This window comes from Apis mellifera, linkage group LG4 (assembly GCF_003254395.2).
Source record: "Apis mellifera strain DH4 linkage group LG4, Amel_HAv3.1, whole genome shotgun sequence".
NCBI lineage: Eukaryota > Metazoa > Arthropoda > Insecta > Hymenoptera > Apidae > Apis > Apis mellifera.
Genome location: NC_037641.1, coordinates 5,966,431 through 5,984,721, shown reverse-complemented (window position 1 = coordinate 5,984,721; position 18,291 = coordinate 5,966,431). Strand labels below are relative to the sequence as shown.

Below are 18,291 nucleotides of genomic sequence, written 5' to 3'. Positions count from 1 at the left end.
AAATTTATATGTATAGTCAAATTCTTTCAACGCATCGTGACGATCTTCTTTCATGTTAAATCATCTTATCACTGTTATATTATTCTCTGATACGAAAATCGATGATTGAAGTAGAAAAAAGATAAGAATAATTCTTTTTTCGACAGATCACATGTCGCTGGGAGGGCTTGGCGACAGTTTCTACGAGTATCTGCTGAAAGCGTGGATCCAATCCGGCAAGGAGGACGTCGAGGCCCGGCAAATGTACGACGAAGCGATCGTGGCCATAGATCAACACATGATCAAGACTTCGCAGGGCAAGCTCCTCTACGTGTCAGACTTGAAATACGACAGGCTGGAGCACAAAATGGGTCATCTGGCGTGTTTCGCCGGTAAGTTTGCCCAACCCTTTCCTTTCCAACGTGGAATTTAACGAATAAAAATAAAAATTACAATATATATACATTTCCAATCGTCTCGAACGGGAGAGAGAGAGAAAGAGAGAAAGAGAAAGAGAGAGAAAAAAAAAGAAATTTGATTCGCTTGTTCCCCAGGTGGTATGTTCGCGTTAGGCGCGAAAACATTGCAAAACGAATTGTCCGATAGATACATGACGATAGCCGCCGGTCTCACCAACACGTGCCACGAGTCGTACGATCGAAGTTACACGAAACTCGGCCCCGAAGCCTTCCACTTCATCGAGGGGAACGAAGCGAAGAGCTTGAAGAACGGCGAGAAATACTACATCCTTCGGCCGGAGGTAAGAAAATTACCTACGTTGAAGCAAAAGTTGGTCGATAAATCGAACAAATATGGAGAGAATATAAACGGAAACTGGGGGATAAAAATGTTTGGAGAATAAAGGAAAGAAACGTTAAGAGGGATCCTTCCTTCCTTTCGAAAAACTTCGTCAAGTGAAGTCTCGATCCTTCGCTTCTCATTTTTGCTCGAAGCACAATCGAGACGAGCAATTGAAGAAGTAGATAATACTCTGTTTCTGTTCTTCGATTCTTCGTGCGAGAATGCGTATCGTCGAACGGGAGAAAGAAAGCGTGCATAAGTCGTTTCGAATTCCATTCGAAGCGATGGAGCGGGCAAAGAAGAAAGAACGGAGAGCGAGCGTTTCAGCATTTTATTTCCGGCTGTTTTCTCGGCCGGTAATGAAAGCTGAAATATTCAATCCGTTCTTTTTCGCGTGATTTCGACGGGACAAACAGGGGGGGCCGCCCGCCCAAATATTCCGAGAGGTAAAAATATTTTTCTTTCAGACCTTCGAGTCGTACTTCGTGATGTGGCGGCTGACAAAGGATCCCAAGTACCGTGAATGGGGATGGGAGGCCGTTCAAGCTCTCGAGAAATACTGCCGTGTTCCAGGGGGGTTCACGGGGCTCCACAATGTTTACCTGGTCGATCCGCCACAGGACGACGTCCAGCAGAGCTACTTTTTCGCCGAGACGCTCAAGGTACGAAGATTTTTTCTTTATAATTTCTTTTTTTTTTTTTTTTGAGGGAAGGGAAGGAGATTAATATTAGAATCATATTTCTTAGAAATATATGAAGTTTCGTCAAGTTAAATTATAGATATATATAGTGATGATGAAGATTCGAGATCTGTCGTTGCAACGATTGAATATTTCACGATGTGCATACGTCTATAGTTAGAAATTTCAAAATAGAATCGCTCGTGGATAATCCATGAGATTTAAATTGAACAGATAGTATATGTAAATGCGTAGTGGAACTTCGCTAATACTTCCCTTAAACTTCGCGTTAATTCCCTTTACTAATCAAAATGATGGGAATTCGGATAAGTGGATTAAACACAGGTTCAATTAACGGAATATTAGCTAAAATTTTGCTGCACCGTGATTTTCCAATGGTTCCACAATATTAATTAAAAGTGGAAAGAATCGAGTTAAAATATCGCGTTACGCGAGAATATTTTATATTTCATAAGTATTTTTCTATTGCAGATATTAATTAATTAATCACGAAATATGATAATGGCAATAATTTCTCGAGTTTAAACGAAAAAAAAAAATGTGCACGAGAAATTTTCCATCTTGAAATAATCTTAATCGATAGAAATAGTAATGTGAATGTGCTTGTTTTATTTTCCACTTCAGTAAACTAAAAAGATCAAGTTTAATATATACTGGTATTAACACGTGGTGTTACCACAATCTATTCCCATTCCCAATTAACGAACATTTCTCTCACACAGTTCGCATTCACAAATTCTCGTTTAACCTTTCGCATGCCCGATGAAATATCTTTCGAGCATTTGCAACGCGTTTAAAGTTGCATTATATCCCGATTTGGCGAACTCTTTAACCTCGTATTAAAGTGGTAAAAGGCGAGCAACCGTTCCCCGAGTATGCAGGAGAAACGATCAAAAGGCGTGTGAAAGCAAAAAAAAAGAATGAAGAGTCTAGATTTAACGAAGAATTTTTCATGTAATTGTTCAAAATATTTAACTATCATATTGTATAAAATAAGCTACGTTACGTCCTTATATATTTCATATCGCGATAACAAACTGTTGCATGCTTCGATTTTTCACGTAAAAAAACCAAAGAAAAGACTAATAATTTTATCGTCGAAACCAAGTCAAAAGATAGAGGATACCGTGCCATTGAAATTGCTTTTTGCCTTATCCCGATATCTCGATCCGTTGCCGAGATACAAGGACTTAAAGTTTTCATACCGCGTGGAGATAGCGCAGAAATTATGAATGGGCTCGCGACCCACTGACCTACATTATTTCCTGGAAACGCGTACTACGTTTTTCCAGGAATCGCGTCGCCTGTCTGCAATTTGGGGTAGGTCAGCGAGGCGAGGTGCGAGCGAGAGGTCCGAATTAACAACAAGGACGGGGATAGTAAACGATTAAAAATTACCCTTCTCTTTACACGACGATATCTCGGCAACCGGAAGTCGTATCGGGACGAATGAAAAAGTGTTTTAAAGGGGAAGGTTCCGCGCTTCCAATGATCTTTGATCCATCGATCAAAAATGATTATCTTCGAAGTTACAGCGATTTAAAGTTTTCCTAATTTTAATAGCATTTAATTAGATTCAAGGTAAATGTTTAAAAATCACCCTTTGCTTTACACGATGATATCTCGGCAACCGGAAGTCGTATCGGGACGAACGAAAAAGCGTTTTAAAGGGGAAGGTTCCGCGCTTCCAATGATCTTTCATCCATCGATCAGAAGCGATTATCTTCGAAGTTACAGCGATTTAAAGTTTTTCTAATTTTAATAGCGTTTAATTAGATTCAAGGTAAATGTTTAAAAATCACCCTTTTCTTTACACGACGATATTTCGGCAACCGGAAGTCGTATCGGGACGAACGAAAAAGCGTTTTAAAGGAGAAGGTTCCGCGCTTCGAATGATCGCTCACTCGTCGACCGGAAGTCACTATTTTCGGAGTTACAGCGTTTCAAAGTTTTCGTAAATGTAAATGTTTAAAAATCGGAAACCCTTTGTTTCACACGACGATATCTCCGGAACCGGAAATCGTATTGGGATAAACGAAAAAGCGTTTTTAAAAGGAAGATCCCCCGCATCTAATGATCTTTCATTCATTGATGAAGGATCATCATTATCTTCTAAGGAGTTAGAGCATTTAATGGAGTTTTAAAATAAAGTATCCTATATAATAAAAAAAAATATTAAAATAATATACAATAGATAGAACTTATAGTTAATAGTTGAATTGGGAGAAATGATGAATAATTGCTAAATTTTTATTCTTCTGTCTTCCAGTATCTCTACCTGCTGTTCAGCGACGACGATCTCATAAATCTAGACGAATGGGTGTTCAACTCCGAGGCGCACGTGCTTCCCATCAGGGGCAATCCCCTGTACCGGCCAGCTCCCTCTTTATAATTCAAAGAACCCTCATACCTCGAAGAAACCACGCACCGATGACGCAGTGAGACCCCTCCAACTGCTCTTGAAACACCGGAAGTCAGTCCTCCGCTGCGCACCAGGAAAGAAGAGCAACGTGATCCATGAAAAGAAGAAACGAAGTCGGAATACTATTTGGCTACGAGGGATGTAAATAAAGAAGAAGAACGCGGGGGAAAAAATTCGACGGTGTACGTGATACGAGGGGAGGGGGGAAAAAAAAGAAAAAAAGAAAAAAGAAAAAGTAGAGCAGTGATCGAACGTTTCTGGATTTAGAGTGTGAGAGAGAGAGAGAGAGAGAGAATGAGAGAGAATAAGAACAAAACGTTGTTAATTGTGAAATTGTAGACAGACGAACAATGAAAATAGGAAAATGAAAAGAGTGGGGGAGGCGGTAGGACGATGTGAATACTCATCCCGAAAAACCGCATGTCACCGCCTGTGAATAATTAAAAATAATTATTTTAGGTAAAACGAGATAATAGGGGGCAGGGAGCGTGGGGAGAAGATAATAACGAACATTATTTAAAACGAGGAGATATATTGCATCTGAGACACTTACATAAAGATATATACACACACATGCATACATACACAAGACACACAGAAGAAAACAGAGTACGTTTGTAAATAGCGAAGAAAAGAGCGAGTGCGTGAGAATAAAAATAATAATAGAAAACGCGAGAGAAAGAGGGAGTGAAAGAATGAGAGAGAATGTGAGAAGGGAGAATTTGAAATAGGGTGCGAAAGGGAGTGAGAGTGAGAGAGAGAGAGAAGTAGATCGAAATTTTTAACCATTTTGCCTGAATGCTTCGCCCATTTCTTTTTTTTTTTTCGCCTGCGACAAAAAAACGGTCCAACAAGATATAATTATTACGATATATTCTAATATTCGAACGTTCCACTCCGCGAATTTATCCGACGATTACGGCGGGAACAATCGTCTTTCTCTTTTCGTTCTTCCTTCTGTTCGAGCTGTTTCTTTTTTTTGAAAATGTGGCAAAGCAACGTTCAAGAAGGAAAAATTAAGGGGAAAAAAAAAGATAATGAAATGATAATTATAAAAATATAATCGATAATGATATACGTAAATATAAGAAAGCGATTGGAATGGAAATAAATAATAATTGGTGACGAATTTTCTTAAGAATCGTCATGGAAACTAATCCTTCGCGATCGATCGATGGATCTTTTTAACCGTCGTTCGATCGATGCCACTTTTCAAACAACAATCTAAAACCTTCTTCTTCTTCTTCTTCTTCGCGGCATTTTCTATCTTTTTCTACTTTTTTGAACAAACGACACGTATACTGCGCCTCGATCATCTCGGCGGCAGAAAGCGCCGATGGAAATAATTCGTTCGATTCCACGCACGAGAACGCGCCGTTCTCCGACGATTTCATCCTCGTTTTATTTTTTATATTAACACGATACGATGCGCGCGTTTCTTCGTAGAAACAATTTCATTGGAATCGAGAATTTGAGCATTGACTTTGTTTAGAAACGTGCGATCCGACAATTTAATCGGCGAAGGGTGGCCCTCGTTTCCTTCCTTACCACGAAATATCTTTTATATAATTGAAACGACAAACGGATAAAAAATACAATATTTATTCCTGCATTTTTATAATCGTGTTTATCGATACGAACCCATTTATGCTGGAAGGAGCGTTCGTCGTCTCTTGTCTTGAACTTCATACGATCGAAAGCTTGCAATGAGAATTTGGAAATTTTGTTGGGGGGTGGAGAGTTTAAGGTGGTGGATCGCGTGAATGGGTTACGTTTAAAAGTTCCTTACATATCCCTTTGTTTTCGCGCTCGATCGTTTCGGCTGAATTTTAAAGCGAATCGCCAAGTGCTTCCATGTTGTTCCACTCGATGGATAAAATTTCGACGAAGTTTTTCTCGCGCGAAACTTTTCTCACGGAATTCGTAGTTTTGAATCTTTATGAATCGAATATGGAAAAGAAACGGACGGTGCGGAGAAGCTCGAGGAAAGATTCCAAGGGGTTTGGTGTTGTACGTGTGTGCGTGTGTTCGTAATTGTGGATCGATGAAAGAATTAACTTTATTTTTAACTCGCTCGACCACTTAACGTGTAATTAAAACGTATCGTATTTTATAATTGTTTACGATATATATTTAAGGCGATATTTTATCACGATATTTCGATGTTTCAGCCAATATCGCGAATGATTGCTCGCTTGTATCGCTCAATTTTATTGGCTAAATATTGGAATATTATTGAAATTAGTTCGTAAGTTTTCATTGTATAATATTAGTTTCTATCTTATTCTATTGCTTTCGAATGCGACGTTTCTTCCAAGTTAATTCTTTCGTTGGACGAAACCAAACCGAAAAGTCAATTATCCGCAACAATCGTGCCTATATTCTATCATCAACCGATCATCTTCGAGCCTCGAGATTTTTAATACCTAAATCTAGAGATGAAATTTCATTCGAAACGAGCATCAACTAAAATCAAAAATGTCAAAGAGGGTTACCCTTCGAACAACAAAATATATATATTAGCTCATCTCATAAGTATCAACTTTCTTATTATTATATCAACTCGAACGTCTCGATTGTTCACCACAACAATTTTCAATCGATTCTTCTATTTATCCTTTTACAAAGGAACAACTTATGGGATGATCTCGTTAAATGATGTAACATTTGCAAAATCACCGTTGCATCGATTCTCGCGTTCAACAGCGTTCAACGAGCTCGTCGCGAATGTCTTTCAGCCATGCCGGGATCAACGTGCAGCCCTCCCCCCCCCTTAGTAGTTTTCCGGTGTTTATGCGCGCGGATCTTTTATTTTTCCTTGTATGTGCTAAAACGAATCGAGAAACGCGCGTCTCTCTCCGTCCTGTCGACGCGTTCGCGTTCAAAAGGAAAAACGGCGCGACGTTGAATCGAGATTCTAAATGGAAAAGAAAAAGGAGAACTCGGATCGATTTCTATTCTCTCCCCCCCCTTGTTGAATTATTGATTACACGACGATTCGTCGTTCACGACTCGTCATCAACGGCATTGTACGATTCGATATTTTTATATTTCCTCCGATAGCAATATCGTTTCTTCGTGTACATTTAAAAAAAAAAATATATATATATATATAAATTGCGTACAAACGATTTATAAAAATATAAAGAGTCGTTCGAATCGTACATTCGAGTCGTACATCTTGAAATCGTAACGATATTTGATAGGCTGCGGATTTTTATAATGTACAAAAATTATTTTATATCGAATCGAATTTTTATGTGTAAAATAGAGAGAGAACCGTATCTATTGAAACTATTATATATCTTTTGATTCATTTCGAGATTGTCGAAACTCTTCTGAATATTTATGTCTTAATTTTCAGTGATCATTAAATGATAAACCTTGTTCACTTCCACAGAAGAATATTCCTTCATCATAACGATTTCATCAATATATTAGAGACTCTAAATTGTAGAGATTCTAGAGATTGTAGAGACTCTAAATTGTAGAATCTTCGACGATACGATTAAACTTTGTTACTCGATCAAATAAAGGAATCGAAACGTCCAAATGAAAATCCGCAGTCTAATTAACCGCTATTAGGCATCGCTTAATTATCAAACGCTGTTAATCCCATTGAGATCCCAATTAAGAAGACGAATAGAAGCAATTAATCGCCGATTATTACACTTACACGTGGATCGTCTTCTGGGGGATCGGTCATCCGAAATCTCAGAGACGTCACGCCTTTGCTTTGAACGCATGGTCGACCGAAGGAACCGGGTGAGGCGGTCGCGGTTTCCGGTTAAAGGGGAAAAGCGAAAAAGCGGCGCGCGGGACGAGACTCGCGCGCGTGTAGTTTAGAGAACGAGCGTAGCGATCGAAAATATAAAAAGAAAAAAAAGAAAAAAAACTAGCGTGTACATAGAGAAGAAGAGGAAAAAAAAAAAAAGAAGAAAGAGGGAGGAAGAGATTTTCAATGGAGAAAAGAAAAAAAAAGAAGAAAGTCATATTCTATACGAGGCGTAGGGAGCAGAGTTATATATAGCGGTAATTGGGGAAGGGGGTGTAATTGTATAGGCTTTGCAACGAATGTGCGCGAGAGAGAGAGAGAGAGAGAGAGAGATGTATGTATATGCGTGAGATATTGTTTTTAAATTCGAGTTTTTCGAGTCTCAGATTCGAATCGCGGCAAACGAATAGTTTAAAAAGGATACTCGGAAAGGAAGGGAAAGGTGGGAAATTTTGCTTTATGGTTTTCCGGTAATTGGAACTTCGAGAGAGATGGGAAATTTTGATAGAATAACACTTGTTGGATACTTGAAAAGTATCGTAAAAGTAGCAGTAGATCAACAAGATATTTTGAAAGAGTTATTTTTGCAAAATCGATCGGATGTTGATTGATCGAGTCGATGAGATATAATCAGAGATTTGTTCCAAGATTCCCGAAGAGGAAGAAGGATATTCGTTATTCGCGTGTATTATAAATTTGCTTACAAATAATTTCGAGGCTCGTCTGAACGAACCTCGAATGTTCGAAACACTGCCCGTTCATCTCGACGATCATCCAACTCTCTCCAATCTTCCTCTTCTTCCTTCGAAGGAATCTTCGAACGAGTCTTACGAACGAATCTCGAGCAAAAATATCCTTCGACCGAGAGACGGTCTCGAAAGAGGAAACTTATATTTTTCTAACTAAGAAGAGAGAGAGAGAGCAATAACGAGAAAGAATCGAATCGAAGAGAGGAGGACGGTTTATTTTTTCACTGGTTCGAAAACTATGCGTTTGTCGCGGTTGAAAGCACACACACACGGGGGCCGGGGGAGAATGGTCGAAGAATGGTGGACGAAGGACGATTACCGATCTCGACCGATGTCTCCCGCGCCCGCTTTCCAAACAATCAGCGAGAGCGTCGCACTCGTCGATGATTAAGACGGCCAGAAAGTTACTTAAAAAAAAAAAATATATATATATATATATAAATATATATAACTTGTAATACTTTACGCCTCTTGCCTTTTTCGTTCCTCGAGCTCGGATGGCCGCCCAAAAGAAAAACAATTTCCCTTTTTTTGAGCGTTCATCCTCGGAACGCGCGAAAGCAAGACAGCATAAAAATGTACATCCATATACATAGAGGTATATATATACACACACACACGCGCGAGGTACACAGGTGTACGTTTCTTTCTTTCTTTTTTTTTTTTTTTTTTTTTTTTCTCTCTCTCAGAAACGCCCGATACGAGAGATCGATACGAAACAGATGTTTCGATTCGAATTTTTCTCGTACTCATCGTCGCGTTTCCTGGTAAAGAGATAATCCTTTGATATAATTATTGATATATATATATATATATATATATAGAGAGAGAGAGAGAGAGAATGTCATTCGTTCGTGGACGATTCATTGTTACTTGCAGTTCTTCGAAACGATTTTGCAATTTGCATTTATTAAGCGTTATCGATCCCTCTGTATATAAGGTAGCATAGGAATACGTGAGAAATAGGGACGAGGAGAAAAGAATATTTTTAAGAAAGAAGGATTTTATTCGAAAGTAATTAAATTAATTTGTTCGACGATCGATTTTGTTCGGGAATATTTATTATATAAATTTTTTAACAGGAAGGAAGAATTGTAATTGAAAGATTCGGGAGAAAGAAATGTATGTTTATTCTATTTCCTCTGAATTCCTTTCAATTCTTTTTTTATTTTTAAAAGAAAACAACGAATATCGCCGAAATCCAATTTTTTCCAAAGAGGGAAAATCGTTTCTACGACTCGGTAACGATGGACGAACCACTTAAACTTCAGTGTCTTCTAGCGCGTGAACCAGCTCACTCGGAATTGGACGAGCAGAATCTTCGTTTTCCTCCGTTTCTCAAGAAAAAGAAGAAAAAAAAAGAAAAAAAAAGGAAAAAAACCAATTGCGAACAAAACAATTCTATTTTGCTGTTGATATACTTAGTAGCAAAGAGAGAGAGAGAGCGAGAGGGAGGTAAAGAAAAAGTAAAAGAATTGAAATAAAGGGAGAAAAGAAGAAGGGAGAACCGTTGTAAGCCGGAAATTGTAAAACGTGGGGAGAATTATACCCCGATCAATGGCGACGACGGCGACGATGATCGATGAGGACGATAGATTGACGGTGATGAAGATAGTAATAAAAAAAAAAACGATAATTAGCCTATGCATATATTTGTGAATAGATATTTAATAATTTATTGTTAACTAGAGTATTTTATTTGAAGGATTTTCATTAAACGGGGTTTCGGGTACCAATTATATCGTTTCTTACGCCAGAGAAAGGGATTAGAGAGAGAGCGAGAGAGAGAGAAAGAGAGAGAGTAAATGAGGGAGAAAAAGTATATGAGAAAGAGAAAGAGAGAGAAAGAGGTATATATAAATATATATATATAGTGTGAAAAAGAAGAAACAAAAAGAGATAAAGGGCGAGAATTTCTACGTGCGCTTTTGTCGAAAAAAAAAAGAAAATCGAGAGAAAGATAGAGAAGAAGAGAAAATAGAGACAATTTTTTTAGCTTTACTTACCTAATTTTTGTAAGCAGAGCGATAGATAGAGACACGCCGGGGAAAAGGAGGAATAAAACAAATGAATAAAAAGAGAAAAAAGGAAAAAAAAGAAAAAAAAAGGAAAAATGGTGTAAAAGGAAAAAGAAAAAATTATATATATTATATATATATTTATCGTTGGTCGAAGAATGGAGAGAGAGAGAGAGAGAGAGAGAGAGAGAGAGAGAGAGAGAGAGAGGAGAAACAAGCGAATGAATAAAAAAAATAAAAAAATAAAAAAATGGAAACGATGAGCGCGTCGTATGCGAGCATTCGACGAATGCGCCAACTAATAATTATACTTGTAAATACAGTAAACGATTTAGTGATAACGGGGATTTTACTTTTAACAGCTTTATGTGATTATTACTTTGTCATGATCAGTGAAAAATAAATAAATGATGATAATACTTTAATTTCATTGTTTAACGATTCTTCTAATTTCATTTCAGACGTTTGTATTATCACCTCTTCTCATCATCGATCCCTTCGTATCGCTCGACATTTTAGAAATTTCTATTTAAAAATTTACCTATGTTTTTTTACATAAAATAAAATTTCCAATTAATCGAAAATATTCATATTTCGATTTGAAAAACTTTCGAAACCAAGAATATCGTATGAGGAGGACAAATACCTGTATTGGAAGATATATTCCTTGGTTGGACGGATATTGGGAATTTCGATGGTGAGTAGAATTATTGTTCAATAATGCAAATCAGGCGCAGATGCTTCACGTGCTAATTAGGTCCACGGGGGGACGGAGAATCTCCATTGACTTCGAAGTAACAAATCCCCTTGATGGCCGACTGAATCCTCCTAATGGTCGTGCCCCTGGCTATTGTTAATAATCAATCAGAAATAACATTGTTTCGTTAATTATTAATTCTAAATTGTTAAATTTAAATTTAAATATATAATTAAACATATCAAATTCTTTTTAATGATACTTTTTACAAATCTTACTTGCAGAATGCCTATACTATAGAACTATAGAACAGTCAAATAATCAGCTATATGAACAGGAAGTTTGCCACGTGCACATAATCAAATCTTTACTTAATAACCTGATTAAAAACAATTAAAAACACTTACAATCACATCTTCATTCTTAATAAAAAAGAAAAACCGAAGAATAACCACTTCGTGCATTCACAATTCTCCTCAAGAATCTAATCTAATTGCACAATTCTAATCTTATCAAAAAGATACACCTGAACCTCGTAATTCATCCCACAAAGGTAATTATATACACTTTCAATTATCGATTTTCACGTTCAACAAAGAACTTGTTTATTTATAGAATAACCTATGCGATCATTTCCAATTACCACCGATATTCTCACCTCACGAGAAAAAGGAAAAAAAATTCAAAGATCACGAGAATAACAACTATTTATATAAAGTAATCGAATACAAATATTTGATTGCAAATTATATCATTGGATTATCGAACGAAGAGATTCATTCATTCACTGCTCGAAGGGTAGGTACGGTGTTGGTGGACGCCTCCACAACCTCTTGCTCGCATCGTTTCCATTCCTCCTCCTCCGTAAATCTGTTCGTCATCGGGCTCGCGACGGGGGATACAAAAATATCGTGAATCCTCGCCGTCACGCGAAGACGACGGAGTTGTAGAAGGGGAAGAGTTGGAGGAAGAGGAGGACAGAGAGATGGAGAGAGGGAGAGAAACGACGACACCGACGTCGGTGTCAGTGGAGTAGGTTGTGGAGGCGGAGGAGGCGGAGGCGGACGGAGAGCGAGGAGACCGAGAGCGAGACAGAGGATTATACCAGAGAGTGAACCAGTCGCCCTTTCGTTTCTCCATCGTTCAAACACCGTTCCAGACAAACTTCGACGTGCATAGACAATGCCCGAGGAACGTTGATCTTCCTCCTCCTCCTCCTCTCTCTCACCCTAATCTCGCGCCCTTAACCGAGTGTCTCTCCGCCTCTTCATGGTTCCGAGTGCCAAGTGACAACCAAGTTGTTGAATCACCACGTTGTTTTCAACCACCAGATTTCTTCTCCCTCGGGGAAAAATCCATTCAGCACGGTTTACTTTCAGTTTTGATTCGAAGGTGTAGTGTTTAATTAATTTAGATTCTTATCCGCGTTGATAAGTAAGTCTTCAGTTCAACTCTTTCGAGATTTTTTGGAATTGAAGCAAGCGATAAAGAATATTTATTGTTTATTCTTTCGATCAAATTACGATTTAAACGATTATTATTTGATATGTTCTAATAGAACTACGATTAACGTTGGATCCATCGAATCTCGAAGGGGTTGATTCTCGAATAGAAGGGGAAGAATTATTTACTTAAATACTTTGAACTGTTCGAACGAAACTCCACACGCGGTTTTCAAGGAACAAAACGTTGCATTGTTTGTTCTTCGAGAGAGAGAGAAAGAATCGTGAAAATTGTTGGAAACTGGACAGTTTCGAGGGGAGGCTCGTCGAACGATCAGACACGCTGGCGGAAGAGGAAGGTGGTGATTGGTCAACAGACTGTCAAAGATTCGAATCTCCCGGAACGTTTCTTCGGCTTCTTCGGCGTTCTCCAGTTCCTCCCTTCCTCCGTGTTCGCTGCTATTATTGCTGTGCCGCCTAAATATAGGTGAGAGCGTACGCTTGACGCAAATCGAAAACAGAACTTGTAAACGTGCGTTCACGCTTTTTTCTTTTTTTTTTCTTTTTTCTTTTTTCTTTTCTTTTATCCCTTTTTCTTCTCTTCTTTTTCACTTCACCTCGAACGCCACGATTTTATTTTCCTGCCTCAGTGTCTCAACGTGGAAGCATCGACGCGATGAAGCAGCCGATGCAGTGGATATTGGTCTACTTCTGGACACTTGGTGAGTAAATTCCTTCTTTCCATACGTTATTCGAGAGAAATTTTACTGGATTTTTTTGCTTTATAAAAGAGAATAGAGGAGAATTTGTTATAAGAAAAAGAAAATAGAATTTCACATTTACATATTGTTTGAAATGGAATAAAAATGTCGTGGAATGGATATTAGAAAGGAGATGTTTCATGATTATTGATTGTAATCGTGTTTGATAATTTATTTATTTATGGAAACAAGAATTAAAGATGATTCGAGGCAAGTGATTTCATGTAATTGATTTCACGATGAAAGATTCATTGGATATTTATGGAGATGTACAATGGAATTTTAACAAAAATGAGAATTGTTCAATTAGAATTCCACATTTCAACTTATCGTTATTATAGAAAATATTTTGAATTATCGGAATTTATAAAAATTTACATTTACACAAATGTATGGAAGAAACGATTACGTATTTTATTTTTCCTTTTAAACTGTGATGTAAACTTGTTATATAACATTTACATAACATTTTCTTTGTAAAAATGATTAAAACGTATCTCGATATTTTTAATTCTAAAGTATCGAGCGTTCTTAATAAATAATGCAAAAAGGAGAAAACAACAAAAAATAAACAAAAAGCTGGAGCTTTCCTCACCAATGATTTTCACTCGCAAAATAAACAAACTTCTTCGTGGAAAGAATGAAAAACTTTAAGAAAAAAAAAAAGAGAGGATAAATTTGAATATCTTCTTTGAATCTTCGTTTACTCGAATACCGACTGAAAATGTAAATTTGCAAATGTTAACAAGGTCGACGAATATGATGCCTTTCCTCCGTGAAATGAAAGGAGCAAGGTTCACCGCAACCGTAAGCTTTCCTCTGATTAATTAAAGACATTTCGTTCATACGTGAAATCGGGTTAAGACGCGTTCTACGTTTCTCAAAAACTTGGCAATTGACAATTTTAATGGAAGGAGGAAAAATATAGAGAACGCAGTTTGAAAGCAAAGATATATCTTTCGAGGATTGTTTCAAACAGCGTTTGATCTTTTAATTGCACTTTATTTGCGTCACGTATGCCATAAAGTGGAAAAGTCGTAGCTATTGACATAGTTGATAACAATTAATAAAATCTTGCTCAAAGAAACGAGAACATTAACATAGAAAACATCGAGGAATATCATTGGAGTAATTTATTTTACAACTTTGCGTTTTAAATTGTATTAGAAAAAATTGCGTTATATTCTTATATAAAATAAAGGAGAAGTCTTTCTTATTTAATTACCAATAAATGACAATACTTATAATAGGATTTAATTATAATCAAATAATTAAATCGGGATTAAGATAATAACGTCGCCACTGCTACTATTTCAACATTCAAATTTATCTTGGATACATATTATCAAAGTAGAACAACTCTGATTACAAGAGAGAATAAAGATATATCAGCTGGTGCAATAAATTATCTTATATTTCAAATGAGATTCGCAGACAGATATGAATAAATTTCTATTGCAAATAACGCAATAAAATGTTATCTATGACTATGATATATGATTTATAATTATATATACATATAAAACTATGATAAAATACGGCCTAAGATTGGACAAATGTCATAATTCCTTTGAAACTCAAATATTGACGTTGAATCGGATTTTATTTTATTCGCCTTATTGCAATTTCTGATTCGCCAGATGACGAAAACGGAAGTTATCGGTTTATATATGTGAAAATAAACACAATGAATCCAACTTGATTGGCGTGATTATGATAAAAAAAATATATGATATATCTTTAGAAATGAAATTCTATTTTCGACCAAAGATAGAGAGAAATCATGGAATTGGATAAATGATTGGGTTCAATTGTTGAGATTGATATATATATATACTTAAAAGACGTTATAAATAAAGAAACTGAAGAATCTTACAGTGGGAATATTAATTTATTTAATTAACTGGACAATAAAAGTGTTTGTCTCCGGTAAAAAGCTCGTTTCGAAGCTCATTTTATCAAAGTCACAAAGTTTCTGAAAAGAATAAATCGCTGCTTCCTACCTTAAAAAAAAGTATCCTCGAAATTCTCTTCCCCAATTTAATTAAACCAGAAATTTAAATCCAGGCTAAGTCGAAACACAAGTTAAACACGGGAAAGCAGAACAATAGTCTTTGCATTCCCCTCCCTCCGTTAAACAAAACTCCATACCCGCTGTACAAATATCAACGAAAACGGCATTATCTCTCCGTGAAACGATCGTTACAATTGCTGGAAAATTGATAAAAAAAAAAGGAAAAAAGGCGGAATGGAACGAAATAAAATAAAATAAAAAAAAGAGAGGAAGCGGCCGCGGTGTTGGAATATACAAAAAAACGTTCTATCCCGGAAGAACTCTCTCTCTCTCCCTCCCTCTTTCTTCGTCCAGTTTGCCGCTCGTTTGAAACTCGATGAATTTGCGCGGACGAGTTTTCGTGGCTTGTTAAATCGCGGCTTTTTTACGATCGGCGGAAGCGATAGCGGCGATCCTCTCGGATGCTGGATAGTACAAAAACATAGAGGGAGAGGGGAAAAAAAAAAGAAACAAAAGGATAAAGAGGAGGGTGGGCAGCGGATAAACCGATCACAGGAAGTTGGACGGTTTGTCCGCGCGAAAATCGAGTTTTACGAGAGCGCGGCGCCCGCTAATCCGCCATTTTTTCCGACGTGAAAAGCGCGCTTTCGTCCACGTTAACGAATATTTATTAAGCTTTTGAAACAATAGAGTTGTTTTTAGCCTCTCTCCCGCATTATTTGCATCTTTGTGCTCGTGAATTCTTATTCTTTTTTGGAGGAGGGGGAGATAAATATATTGGAAACGAGCAATGCGTCCTTGGAACTGTATTCTGCTTGGGAAACAAGAGACGAAGAAAGTGTAGAAAGTGTGTGTAATTTATCAATACCTGATTAAGTAATTTTTTTTAGGATATTAGAAAAGTGTGATGATCATACTGCAAATGGAGAAATTATTTGTGAGATTTGAATAGTCTTTGATTAAAAATGATTGAAAGGAAGACGAAATATACGTGGAACTGACGATCGCGGAAAATCCGTGTGTTCAAACCGTATATCGGGATCATCTTTCATTGAGAAATTGCACACCGTTTGTCGCATTTGCAAATGTCCCGTCTGCAAATCGTTTATACGAGGCTGGACCCTCGTCATCTGTCATACTTGTCGTACCCACACGCACACGTCATTTTTTATCAACGAGAAAAAAAACGCGGTGACAAGTGTTTAACCGCAGACACGCGTTACACGTGAGCCAACGCGTTAACAGCGGTTCCATAACTTTGTTGCGCCTGCTCGATACGTAGCGCAGGGTATCACGTAATATACCGATACTCTGTGCAACATTGTTACGCATTGAAGAGAATTGAACGCATTATCGTTTGAACGCTCGTTTTCGAATTTCGAGTCGGGTTGAATCGATCGCTTTATGAATACTCGATGAAGGGAGAGGAGACATTGTTGCATAATCCACGTTGCAAATTTAAAGGAACGAAAAAGTTTGTCTATGGATTGGATATAGCCGGAGGTTATTAGCCAGTTAAGTTCAATGTTACATCCTGTCTGAGTGTGATAGAAGGTCCCAGCACTCCCCAGTTGACTTGTGACGTTGCTCGGATAATCTGTTATGATCGACGTCATTTTATCCCGTCGATATTGTTGTTATTTCCGGGTCTGTGGAACAAGCAATGTGGAAAAAGAACACTGAGACATCTGCCATCTTTGTTTAAAACGTCGATCTATCTTTATTCGCGACATTAATTCGAATTCAGCAATTGTTGAATTATTTGCCAATCTTTTCCTTTTCTTTTAAATCTAAGATAATTAATAATTAGTAATATCAGAGAGGAAGTTTGATTTGATTTTTATAAAATTATTATAGTATCATTGAAGTGTATTTGATCGTTGGAATTTTAATATTTGTCTCGCCTATGTTATATATATATAATTTAATCAGATATTCAATTTAACCCGCATAATTTTCGAGACAGAGAGACAGAGAGAGAGAGAGAAGTTGGCTATATATAAACGTAAGGATAGAGAATAGGTTGCAACATTGTCGGCATAGATGTATTATGTAGAACAAGATACAGGATGGAAATGAATTTATCATGGGATTGAAAATTGTTATTTGAACAAAGTTCACGTTCCATTTAACAATTGGCCCGCGGCATGGAACAAGGTGCCCTGTACCCCATCCAAAATTTATTCCGCTTTATTACTGCCATGACGATTCGTGCCGATAAATTGTTACACGACAAGGAGTCCTCGACTTTTGTCAGTCAGAGTGAATTTTAAGCTGAAATCTAAAAATAATTTTCGGCAACGATAAAATTTTTGACGAAGTGAAAAAAATATCGAGAAAATTTTAAAATTATGCGTCTCCTCTAAGAATTGATAATTCCTGTGTATTCGATAATTTTACAACGCAACACGTTACGTCACTTGTCTAATTTAAGAACCGTTTCGGTTGTGAGAAAAGAATTTCGCGGGGGTTGATTTTCGAAAAATTCAAGGTTATAGAAAATTTAGCGTTTATATTTACGCGCATCGTCATGCGAGAAAGTTGAAAAGATCCGTCGATCCTTTCTTTGCATAACTTTGGAATTTGTTTCGTGATAAAAAAAAAAGAAAATATTTTATTTTACGAGTATTTAATATTAAATACTATCTTTTCTTTAAATACTATCTTAATACTAGCTTTTCTATCATTTATAACGAAATTTGATTTTAAAGATTTTAAAACAATCCAAGACAATATAATATTGCTCAATTCAATTAACAAAGATAAAAATTGAAGAAAAAAATTTTGGAATATGAAAACATGTGAAAACATTTCATCAGATTCACGTCCACTTCACTTCAAGCATAAATCTCCGAAATGAGATGAAATATTTTATTTGATTTCGTGTATTTATTACACAAGAAAATTTGTGCGCCATTATCTGTCAACTGCA

General features: G+C 36.9%; 2 protein-coding genes, 1 long non-coding RNA gene and 1 other non-coding gene across 12 annotated transcripts in view; 3 read left to right on the top strand and 1 right to left on the bottom strand.

Moving 5' to 3' along the window:
* The window catches only part of LOC100576383 (mannosyl-oligosaccharide 1,2-alpha-mannosidase IA), a 477,580-nt gene extending 468,731 nt beyond the window's left edge, over window positions 1-8,849 (top strand). For all 3 annotated transcript variants that reach the window (XM_026440483.1, XM_016911775.2, XM_026440488.1), the window contains 4 exons: window positions 147-371; window positions 534-739; window positions 1,248-1,442; window positions 3,751-8,849. In XM_026440483.1, coding sequence (XP_026296268.1) covers window positions 147-371; window positions 534-739; window positions 1,248-1,442; window positions 3,751-3,873 — 749 coding nt within the window. In that variant the 3' untranslated portion in view covers window positions 3,874-8,849. The remainder of the gene's footprint in view (window positions 1-146; window positions 372-533; window positions 740-1,247; window positions 1,443-3,750) is intronic.
* The window catches only part of LOC113218752, a 28,572-nt gene extending 16,464 nt beyond the window's left edge, over window positions 1-12,108 (bottom strand). Inside the window, exons 1-2 of one of the 3 annotated variants that reach the window (XR_003304630.1) lie at window positions 11,550-12,108; window positions 11,092-11,292 (exon numbers count right to left, since the gene is read on the bottom strand). This is a non-coding gene — a long non-coding RNA (uncharacterized LOC113218752). Of the gene's footprint in view, window positions 1-9,584; window positions 11,293-11,420 lie in introns of those variants that run through there. The other 2 variants (XR_003304631.1, XR_003304629.1) reach the window with 2 other exon arrangements.
* On the top strand, window positions 3,391-3,499 carry Mir3723 (microRNA 3723). Its single transcript, NR_039509.1, has one exon. It is a non-coding gene; the product is annotated as a microRNA 3723 (primary transcript).
* Window positions 12,109-12,271: 163 nt separating the features above from the next.
* Window positions 12,272-18,291, top strand: part of LOC409172 (xaa-Pro aminopeptidase 1) — a 36,846-nt gene continuing 30,826 nt past the window's right edge. The window contains exons 1-3 of one of the 5 annotated variants that reach the window (XM_026440479.1): window positions 12,272-12,534; window positions 12,701-13,071; window positions 13,235-13,306. In XM_026440479.1, coding sequence (XP_026296264.1) covers window positions 13,261-13,306 — 46 coding nt within the window. In that variant the 5' untranslated portion in view covers window positions 12,272-12,534; window positions 12,701-13,071; window positions 13,235-13,260. Of the gene's footprint in view, window positions 13,072-13,097; window positions 13,117-13,234; window positions 13,307-18,291 lie in introns of those variants that run through there. The other 4 variants (XM_026440480.1, XM_026440482.1, XM_006561971.3 and 1 more) reach the window with 4 other exon arrangements.